The sequence below is a fragment of the Sus scrofa genome, chromosome 2, assembly GCF_000003025.6.
Source record: "Sus scrofa isolate TJ Tabasco breed Duroc chromosome 2, Sscrofa11.1, whole genome shotgun sequence".
NCBI lineage: Eukaryota > Metazoa > Chordata > Mammalia > Artiodactyla > Suidae > Sus > Sus scrofa.
In genome coordinates this window covers 12,093,972-12,106,013 of record NC_010444.4, presented here as the reverse complement: position 1 = coordinate 12,106,013, position 12,042 = coordinate 12,093,972, and the positions used below count along the sequence as shown (strand labels likewise).

The window sequence follows — 12,042 nt, the reverse complement described above, 5'->3', positions numbered from 1 at the left end:
CTGTGCATCCATTAAATTTATTGTAGTGGTACTTATTTTTACCTATTTTCTCTTTTAATATTTGTACTAGATTTATGATTGCTATATCAGCATGATTACTGCACTAGAATGTTCTGAATTTAGCAATATGTTACCCCCACTAATCATTTATATTATCATGTTTCTCGTTATTTATTAGTGAGATTTTATTTCAGCTTGAAAAGTTTCCTTTAACACTTCTGGTAAAGTCAATCGAGTGGTGACAAATTCATCAGATTTGCTTTTCTCATCACATGAAAAATGTTAATTTGGTAGGATGATCCTGGTGGTTATGTTACCCAGCGGTAAATGTTCCAAACATAATGGGAGCGAGGTTTCAATCCCACAATATAACAAATTGCTATTGACTGTGACATGGATTTTTGGATACCATCTCCAACAGAAATCCCCTCTGGACACTAGATGCAAAAAACTACACCATCAGATTCATAAGTAATGAATATGCATTATGATATGATAACTGCATATATCCTTCCACTCCTCTTCATGATTCAAATCACCTCCTCCTTCCTTGGACTACAGCTGGTGGAGATTCAGATGTGGTCAGAGACGTATCAGATAATAAGCACTGAAAGAGGCCTTACACAAACATAAGATATCCCAGACTACCCTCCGTGGGAGGCACAGTCAGGCCAAATGTAGACCTTGTTTCTGACCAAGGGTATATTCCCTCTCTCTGTTCATGTTCATTCTGGTCAGAAACACACAACAAACAATTGTCACCACCATGTCTAGGTTATGCTACATCAAAATATTTGGGAGACAAGTTTTCCACAATCCTGGGACTTCTGTCACATGTCTCTCCTTTAGGGGCATAAATCTAAGATTGGACAGACATCATCTTGGAGGAAAAAAGGAAGCAGAAAAGTTCTAAACCTTGATGTTTCATGAATACTTGCTGATAGATGAATAAATGTTGAAACCACACTACACGTAGAATGAAAATAATGGGCCTCAAGGACTGAAAGATATTTTGTCTGTGCAGCAGAATATAGCTGTTGGTCCATTTTGGCATATGATCTCTGTCACATTAAACCTTTTTGGTCCAAGGCACTATGAATTTTGATATTCTCCATTCATGTGAATATTATTGTGTGTTAAGCTGATTCTAACAGGACAAACCTGTCAGACGTCACAATCTGTTACCTCAGCAACACTCTTTCCCCTTTTGCAATCTCTTCAAGGCATCTTTGATTTCTTTGTTCCTCAGACTGTATATCAAAGGGTTCAACATGGGAATCACCACAGTGTAGAAGACTGCGGCAAATCTGTCAAAGCTGGAGGAACCACCAGAGCTGAAACTCAAATAGACAAACATACCTGAGGTGTAGAAGAGGGTAACTGCTGTCAAGTGAGAAGCACAGGTGTTGAAAGCCTTGGACCAGCCTTTAGCGGAAGTGATCTTCATGATGGAGATGACAATGTAGACATAGGAGATCATGATAACCAGGGCATTTATTATCCCAAAGATCATTGTTGATATAGCAGTCAAGAGTCGTACAAAGAACGTGTCAGAGCAGGAAAGAACCAACAGCTGCGGCAGGTCACAGAAGAAGTGTTGAATGACATTAGGCCCACAGAAGCGGAGCTGAAGCATCGCACACACGTGGAACAGAGAACTAGAGAGTCCAGCCATATAGGACCCCAGCACCATCCGACCACAGAGAGAGGGTGACATGATGGATGAATAGAGGAGTGGGTTACAAATGGCAGCATAGCGGTCATAAGCCATGACTGTCATGAGACAAGACTCACTCAGTCCCATGGTTGAAAACACAAAGTATTGAATGGCACAACCCACAACAGTGATAGTTGGCTTTGCCTGGAAGAAGTCATAGAGCATCTTGGGGGCTGTAGAGCTCACATAGCAGATGTCTATAAAGGACAGATTACTGAGGAAGAAGTACATGGGTGTGTGGAGGTGGGAATCCATCCTTATCAAGACAATGAGACACAGATTCCAAGTCAGAGTCAAAATATATATCACCAGGAACACCACAAAGAGGGCTGCTCTGATGTGGGGAAAATCTGAGAATCCCAAGAGGATAAAATGGATGATACGTGTAGTATTTTCTCCCCCATTCATTGGCTTTGTACTCCTGAAGTCAGAAAAGAAAGAGAATGCATTGCTGACTCAGGTGAAATGGTAACATTACAAATCTAATACATGCCATATTTTTCCTCCATTGAGCCCTAGCAAAGGGAATATCCTTCACTGCCTTGGGGTAAAGAACTCAGCTTTTCTTCTTAAATTGTCAGCAAATACCTTCTCATAGCCTCAGGCTCTCAGTTATTTCAGGAGTTCTCATGACAATTTATAAAAGTACTTAAGATGTTGACTGAAAAGTCTTAAAAAAGCAATATAAATTCTGTGATTACTATATAGAAGAGTATATCATTGATTAAATTTACAGGTTGAAAAAAGGAAGGTGTCACTTTGCTGTACAGCAGAAGTTGGCACAATATTATAAATCAACTATATTTTAAGATTAAGTAATTAATGAGTTTTTTTAATGATATCTCATAATTCAGGATATAACTGGTGCTTTATAATAGTATTGCATAAGTACCATCATTTCACAATAATTTTGAAAGAGCTCTTCTCTCCCAAATGACCATCTAGATATATTTTCACATTCTCTTCTTTTAATCATAAGAAAAATTACTCTGTCTACAATAAAGTCTCAAGATTTTTGCAAACATATTCAATCAAACAGCTCCTAAGTGGCCTAGAAATTTTTACCATGATTTATAATCCTGATAATATCTTGGAGGGACAGAGTCTGTTTGCCCCATTAAGTTATGAAGTAAGTCTTCTTAGGGAAGACTTTCTACAAAACATTCCAAAGGGAAGTTAGTACGACTCACTACTGGCGCCAACTTTTGTCCTAATTGCATGAATTTTTCACTTTAGGAAGCAGCATAGAACTGTGGTTAAGTTCTAAAATCTAAGACTTTAGATTTTAAGTTCTGAGTGTCAAAATCAATATAACAACATAGATCATTCCTGACTTCGGTCCTCTTACCTGAAAAAAAAACAAAAACAAAAACTACTAACTATTCATAGGCAAGATACCAATGTTAAAATTCTAAAACAAAGGATGAAGGTAGAGCATCCCCCCTGGGCCACAGAGTCCACGAAGGACCACATGAAAAGAATAGAGGAGCAGCTACACTCTGACCTCACTGCCTCTCCCCTCTGCTGCTTCAGGGCTCCACCAAAGTGGCCCCTCGGGGCCCATGGTTTTCCACCACATTGGACAGCACAGAAGAAGCAGATACATTTCTAGAAATGTACAACCTAGGAAAACTGAATCAGAAAAAAAAAAACAACAGAATAGAAAGTCTGAACAGAACAATAACTAGTAAGGAGACTGAATCAGTAGTCAGAAACCTCCCAACAAAGAAAAGCCCTGGACAAGAAGGCTTCATGGTAAATTGCACCCAACATTTAAAAAATTAATGCCAATCCTTTTCAAACTCTTCCAAAAAAAAAAAACTGAAGAGAAAGGAGCATTTTCTTTTCTTTTTTTTATTACTCAAATGAATTTATCATATCTGTAGTTATATAATGATGATAACAATCCAATTTCACAGGATTAGAAAGGAACCTTTCCAAAGGCATTTTACAAAGCCAATATTACTTTGATGGCAAAGCAAAATAAGGACACTACCAGGGAAGAAAACTACAGGTCATTATCCTTGGTTACTAGAGATTTTTAAAGTCTCAACGAAATACTAGCAAACAAAATGCAGCAGCACATACAAAGGATCCTACCATGACCAGGTAGGGTTCATTCTTGGGATGCAAGAATGGGTCAACATACGCAAAGCAATAAATGTGACACATCACATCAACAGAATGAAATATAAAAATCACAGAGTCCTCGCAATAAATGCACTAAAAGCTTTGGACAAATTCAACGTGCAATCATGATAAAAACTCTCAACAAGTGAGGTAGGAGGAATTTACCTCAACATAGTAAAGGCCATGAGAACATGCCTGCATCTAACACCACACTCAGTGGCAAGTGATTGAAAGATTTTTCTCCGAAGACCAGAGATAAGACAAGGGTGACCACTGTGCACATTCCTACACAACATTGTACTTGAATTCCAAGCCAGTCCAATCAGGCAAGAAGGAATGAATGAATGACTAAATAAATAAATAAATAAATGAATAAATAAATGGCATCAGAATTGAAATTTCTCCTCTTTGTAGATGATATGATTTTTTAATATAGACAGTCTTAAAGACTCCACTCAAAACCTGTCAGATTAAACAAGCCAAAAAATTGTCATGGAATCACAAATACCCTAAGCAGACAAAGTAATCCTGAGAAAGAGAACCACGCTGGAGGCATTATGCTTCCTGATTTTTACCTACTGGCTCTGTGACCCTTAGCAAGTTATTAACCTTTCTCTGCCTTCACTGCCTCATTTGCCAGTAAGGCTAATAAGATCTGCCAACTTGGAATTCCTGTTGAGACTCAGTGGAAACAAAGCCAACCAGGATCCCTGAGGATGTGGATTTTATTCCTGGCCCATCTCAGTGCTTAAGGATCCAGCATATCTGTGAGCTGTGGTGTAGATCACAAACACAGGTTGTATCTAGCATTGCTATGGTGTAGACTGGCAGTTGCAACTCTGATCCCCTAACCCAGGATTTTCCATATGCCATAGCTGTGGCCCTAAAATAAAAACATTTACCAGCACATAGGGGGCTAGTGCTTCAGGGACTGAATGACCTAAAGAGCTTATCAAAACCTTTTCCAAATCAGACCTACTAAGGACATGGTCACTTGTGAGGTCATGCAGGGAACAAAATCAGGTCAAGAAAGCCAGGAATGGTGCTGGGTGAAGACTAACAATGTTAAGCAAAAGAAGATTAAAAGGGACACTTAGACCAACACTACCTGGGCTCGGAGGGGGGCATCTCTGATATCTCTGCCACCCACCCTAGAGTCTCCAGACCCACAGGTTCTCCAAAGATAATTACTTTAAAGGGCCAATGGAATTATGCATGATATTTATTCAAATCTTTAACAGCATCCTGCTTGGCTTAGCTGTACGGTAATTATGAATCAAAGCTGTATGTTTAAATGGAAATCAAATTAATGATTATTACATAAAAACAGATCTGCAAATAAGTATATTAAATTATAAGTGTCCTTGGGATGAATAAAGATGGAAAGTATAAATAAGCATGTTTTGGTTTATTCGCTTGAAATTTTCAGTAAATTATTATACTTGACTTAGCATTCAGTCAGCTTTTACCGTACATTAAGCTATACGGACATGTCCTTTGATTCTAAATGATGATCTACCCCCATTTTACAGGTGGAAAACAGAAGGGTGTGGAGGTCAAGATTACATCCCTAAGAAATTCCAGAACCAGAAGTCAACAGGTGTCCCTCACTCCGGAGTCATACCTGATAATTTCGGTCACAGATTCGTATTTTCCATGAAAATCAGAGAAAGGAAAGAAGAGCTCAAGGAAGAGCCCAAAGTGGAGGGTGTGGACATAAGGGAGAAGGGATAGTGGAAGAAGGAGAAAGAGACTGAGGACTACAAACCTGGCTCAGGAAGGTCCAACTGAAAGAATTACACGGCTATAGAGATAGTGCAAAATCCACTGTTCTCTATAAATCTTGCCCTCTCACCTTGACTCAGGGCCCAGGAAGGCAGAGTTCTTGACAAAGGGTAAAATTGTGGATATCTTTTGCAAACAAATTTTCCAGGTGGGCCTGCTGCACTTCAGTATGGAGACTTTGGACCATGGACTTGGCTGTCCACTCAGCCAGAGAGATGCCCACATGAGAGCCTCTTCTATGTGTCATCAAGGGCAGAGGTGAAAGGAAAAAGGCAGTTGGGGAAGAACGCTCTCCAGGTACTTGCTCTCTGGAGTCAAGGTTGTCATGGAGATTTTGTCCCTTCTAATTTCATGTCCCACTTTGCCATGTCCCTCCTGATTCAGTTCCCCACTTCCCTGTGGTCCTATCAAGGTCTCATAATTAGAGCATTTCCTTTAACACCCTGAGAGTCATTTGGGCTGGAAGGGACAGAGCGATCATCTAGGCCATTACCTTCAATTTCCAGGTGGGGACCTGAACTTAGTGGACTTAAACAGAGACTTGCCCAAGATGACACAGCTAGCTGGTGATAGTGTGAATATACTAAATCAGATATGTGGACACACCCTGTTTACAAAGCAACTTCATTTTAGATATATCCACATGCATATCTTTTTCTAATGTTCATTGCAGCACTCTTTGCAATAACCAAGACAAGGAAACAACCTAAATGTCCATATCGACAGAAGAGTGGATCAAGAAGATGTGCTACATATACACAATGGAATATTACTCAGCCCTTAAAAGGAAAGAAATACTGGCATTTTTAGCGACATGGATGGACCTGGAAATTATCATGCTAAGTCAAGTCAGTCAGACAATGAGACACCAACATCAAGTGCTATCACTTACATGTGGAATCTAAAAAAGAAGAGAAAGAACTTCTTTGCAGAACAGATACTGACTCACAGATTTTGAAAAATCTCGGCTTCCAAATGAGATGAGTTGGGGTTTTGGGAATATACTGAGGTTTTGGGATGGACATGCTGTCAAATTTGGTTGTGATGATGGTGTACACCTATAAATGTGATATAATTCATTAAGTAATAAAAAAAAAGCCAAATCCGCATCCTTCAAATGGACATCGGTCTGAGCTCCAGGATTGCATTTCTAATTGCCTATCAAATTTAGCCACACTTCCTGGTGGTATTTTACACCTGAAGAGCTGCTCAGCCAGTTTCTGATGTAAAAACTTGTGGTTCATTGATTCATTCTTCTCCTTTACCTAGCCCTTCCAAGGTTTAGCAAATTTTCATTTATTCATTTAAAATGTGATTTTTACCTTTCTGTGTCCATCCCCACATCACTTATTTCTGTAGTGTTTAATAAACATGTTAACTTTTCTATTTCAAAAAGAAAAAAAGAAAGATCCCACTGCTGATTTCATCTACTTCAGCTAACTTCCAGGGAAAATGGGGTGGGTGGGGCAAAGAACTAAATATATTCTTTTATTCTTGCTAATATGCTAGTAGTTATATATTTCCATGATAAAAGCTAATCATGCAATCATTGAAACCAAACACATTCTTCTTTTTTTTCAAGAGGTAGTTGTTTTTTTTTATAATTTTTTTTTTATTTTCCCACTGTACAGCAAGGGGGTCAGGTTATCCTTCCATGTATACATTACAATTACATTTTTCCCCCACCCTTTCTTCTGTTGCAACATGAGTATCTAGACAAAGTTCTCAATGCTATTCAGCAGGATCTCCTTGTAAATCTATTCTAAGTTGTGTCTGATAAGCCCAAGCTCCCGATCCCTCCCACTCCGTCCTCCTCCCATCAGGCAGCCACAAGTCTCTTCTCCAAGTCCATGATTTTCTTTCTGAGGAGATGTTCATTTGTGCTGGATATTAGATTCCAGTTATAAGTGATATCATATGGTATTTGTTTTTGCCTTTCTGGCTCATTTCACTCAGGATGAGATTCTCTAGTTCCATCCATGTTGCTGCAAATGGCATTATGTCATTTTTTATGGCTGAGTAGTATTCCGTTGTGTATATATACCACATCTTCCATATCCAATCATCTGTCGATGGACATTTGGGTTGTTTCCATGTCTTGGCTATTGTGAATAGTGCTGCAATGAACATGTGGGTGCACGTGTCTCTTTTAAGTAGAGTTTTGTCTGGATAGATGCCCAAGATTGGGATTGTGGGGTCATATGGAAGTTGTATGTATAGATTTCTTTTTTTTTTTTTTTTTTTAGTTTTACAGAAAACTGGCTGGTAAAAATTTATTTATTTATTTTTTTTTTTTAGTAAATTTTATTTTCCCACTGTACAGCAAGGGGGTCAGGTTATCCTTACATGTATACATTACGATTACAGTTTTTCCCCCACCATTTCTTCTGTTGCAACATGAGTATCTAGACATAGTTCTCAATGCTATTCAGCGGGATCTCCTTGTAAATCTATTCTACGTTGTGACTGATAAGCCCAAGCTCCCGATCCCTCCCACTCCCTCCCCCTCCCATCAGGCAACCACAAGTCTCTTCTCCAAGTCCATGATTGATTTTCTTTTCTGAGGAGATGTTCATTTGTGCTGGATATTAGATTCCAGTTATAAGTGATGTCATATGGTATTTGTCTTTGTCTTTCTGGCTCATTTCACTCAGTATGAGATTCTCTAGTTCCATCCATGTTGCTACAAATGGCATGATGTCATCCTTTTTAATGGCTGAGTAGTATTCCATCGTGTATATATACCACATCTTCCGAATCCAATCCTCTGTCGATGGACATTTGGATTGTTTCCATGTCCTGGCTATTGTGAATAGTGCTGCAATGAACATGCGGGTGCATGTGTCTCTTTTAAGTAGAGCTTTGTCCGGATAGATGCCCAAGAGTGGGATTGCAGGGTCATATGGAAGTTCTATGTATAGATTTCTAAGGTATCTCCAAACTGTTCTCCATAGTGGCTGTACCAGTTGACATTCCCACCAACAGTGCAGGAGGGTTCCCTTTTCTCCACAGCCCCTCCAGCACTTGTTATTTGTGGATTTATTAATGATGGCCATTCTGACTGGTGTGAGGTGGTATTTCATGGTAGTTTTGATTTGCATTTCTCTTATAATCAGCGATGTTGAACATTTTTTCTTGTGTTTGCTGGCCATCTATATATCTTCTTTGGAGAAATGTCTATTCAGGTCTTTTGCCCATTTTTCCATTGGTTGATTGGCTTTTTTGCTGTTGGGTTGTATAAGTTGCTTATATATTCTAGAGATTAAGCCCTTGTCCGTTGCATCATTTGAAACTATTTTCTCCCATTCTGTAAGTTGTCTTTTTATTTTCTTTTGGGTTTCCTTTGCTGTGCAAAAGCTTTTCAGTTTGATGAGGTCCCATGGGTTTATTTTTGCTCTAATTTCTATTGCTTTGGGAGACTGACCTGAGAAAATATTCATGATATTGATGTCAGAGAGTGTTTTGCCTATGTTTTCTTCTAGGATTTTGATGGTGTCCTGTTGTACATTTAAGTCTTTCAGCCATTTTGAGTTTGTTTTTGTGCATGGTGTGAGGGTGTGTTCTAGTTTCATTGCTTTGCATGCAACTGTCCAGGTTTCCCAAAGAGGTAGTTTTTATTTAAAAAAAAAAAACAAACAGAAAAAAAAACCCATTATTGATCCCCTTGTAAGTACCAGATGCTGTCAGTGGTGCCAGGGTTACAATGGTTCCTAAAACATGGTCTCATCCTCAAGGAATGTGCAGTGTCACTGAGAGTTCTGATTCCTACACAGATGCAGTCAGTGATGTAGGTGTCCTGCCAAAGGCCAGAAGAGGCTGCCTATAGGGAAAGGCACCTGACTTCCCTTGAGAAGCATGAGTGAGAGGTGGGACTCTGAACCTCTTGAAATGCAGATGCCTCAACTTTGAGATGAAGACAATAATAGTCAAACATAAAGCCTTATGAGAATCAGATGGGAGAATTCAAGGAAACCATCCCATCTCAGAGATTTTTTTCATACTTCTAAAAGCCTGTCCTTAAGTTATTGAACATTTTCTCACCCCACCTGCCTCAATAAGCATTGCTCCACTTCTTCAGCCTTCTTTCTAGAAGACTGTGACTCCTGTTTAGAATTGGAAACCCACAGAATTGATCCCTTTATCTTCACGGAATGACTTCGGTTTGTCTCATGTTATACATTGTGTCTTCAAGCCTCTTTTTTCTTTCTGAGATAAGTATAGCTACCCCAGCTCTCTCTTGGCTTCCAGGTACATGAATTTCCCCTTTTTCTATCCCCTCACTTTTATTCCATGTGTGTCCTTAAAGTTGTCACGAGTCTTTTATAAGCAGCATGTAATTGGGCAGGCTTCTTTATCCATTCACTACTCAGTGGGTTTGACTGGAAATGTTAGGGATCTTACCTTTAAAGTAGTATTGATAGGTACGACTTACAATTGCGGTTTAGTGAATCTTTTTCTGGCTGTTTTAGAATCCCTTTGTTGCTTTCTTCTCTTGCCCTCTTCCTTTGTACTTGGTTGATTTGGGGTAGTGGTACGCTTAGCTTCATTTCTCTTTACCTTGTGTGAATTTACTACAGATTTTGGTTTTGAGCTAACTGTAAGGTTTCATTCAATATCTTATATCAGTGAACATAGAGGTTGTCATACTACGTGAAGAAAATCAGACAGAGAAATACAAATATCATAGCTATCACTTATAAGTGGAAACTGAAAAATGATAAAAATGAATTATTTACAAAACAGACAGAGAAAACAAACTTATGGTTACCAAAGGGGAAAGTGGGTGAGAGATAAATTAGGAGTTTGGGGAGTTCCTGTCATGGCTCGGTGGTTAATGAATCTAACTAGAGACCATGAGGTTGCAGGTTCAATCCCTGGCCTCGCTCAGTGGGTTAAGGCTCCAATGTTTCTGTGAGCTGTAGTGTAGGTCACAGATGGGGCTCATATCCAGCATTGCTGTAGCTGTGGTGTAGGCTGTGGATGTAGCTCCAATTAGACCCCTGGCCTGGGACTCTCCATATGCCACAGGAGCAGCCCTAAAAAAGGCAAAAAATGAAAAAAAATTAGGAGTTTGGGATTAAAAGATATACATTAATAAATATAAGATAGTCAAACAATGACCTGCTGTATAGCACAGGGAACTATATTCAATATCCTGTAATAATCTATAATGGAAACATATTGGAACAGAAATATTTATATATCTGAATCACTTTTTTATACATTTAAAACTAAGAAACCATTATAAATCATGTATGCTTTGATTTTTTTAAAAAGCATCTTAAACTAACAAGGGTTTATATTTAGATAATAACTTAAGTTCAAATACAGTCAAAAATATATTTTACCCTTATCTCCCACATTTTATATTTTTAATGTAACCATCCACATTATTTTAACTTGTGCATCCATTAAATTTATTGTAGTGGTACTTATTTTTACCTATTTTGTCTATTAATATTTTGGTGGATTTATAAGTGATATATTAACATGATGACAACAATAGAATAATCTGAATTTAACAATATTTACCCATACTAGTCATTTATATTTTCACATATTTCTTGTTATTAATTAGTGACCTTTTGTTTCAGCTTGAACAAATTTCTTTAACACTTAATGTGGTGTGAGTGGGCATCCTTGTCTTGTTCCAGATTTTAATGGAAAGTCTTTCAGCTTTTCTCCATTGAGTGTTATATTTGCTGTGGGATTGTCATAAATGGCTTTTATTATGTTAGAGTATGTGCCCTCTATACCAAATTTAGTAAGAGGTTTTATCATGAATGCTCAACATCACTGATAACTGGAGAAATGCAAATCAAAACTACCAAGAGATATCACTTCACACCAGTCAGAATGGCCATCATTTGTAAGTCCACAAATAACAAATGCTGGAGGGGTGTGGAGAAAAGGGAACCTCCTGCACTGTTGGTGGGAATGTAAGCTGGTACAATCACTAAGGAGAACAGTATGGAGGTACCTTAGAAAACTATACATAGATCTACCATATGACCCAGCAATCCCACTCTTGGGCATATATCCCGACAAAACTCTACTGTAAAAAGACACATGCACCCGTATGTTCATTGCAGCTCTATTCACAATAGCCAAAACATGGAAACAACCCATTGACAGATGATTGGATTAGGAAGGTGTGGTGTATATACACAATGGAATACTACTCAGCCATAGCAAAGAATGAAATAATGCCATTTGCAGCAACATGAATGGGACTAGAGACTCGTACTGAGTGAAGTAATTCAGAAAGAGAAAGACAAATACCATGTAATATCACTCATATCTGGAATCTAATCTAAGGCACAAATGAACCTTTCCACAGAAAAGAAAATCATGGACTTGGAAAATAGACTTGTGATTGCCAGGGGGGAGGGGGATAGAGGGGAATGTAT

General features: G+C 38.6%; 1 protein-coding gene across 1 annotated transcript; it reads right to left on the bottom strand.

The window, feature by feature from the left end:
* On the bottom strand, window positions 1,187-2,125 carry LOC100516591 (olfactory receptor 5AN1-like). Its single transcript, XM_021085462.1, has one exon. It carries the CDS (start codon window positions 2,123-2,125, stop codon window positions 1,187-1,189), a length of 939 nt encoding a protein of 312 aa, XP_020941121.1.

Coding starts and splice junctions, on each gene's coding strand:
- LOC100516591 (XM_021085462.1), bottom strand. CDS start 2,125: ATGAATGGGGGAGAAAATACTACACGTATCATCCATTTTATCCTCTTG.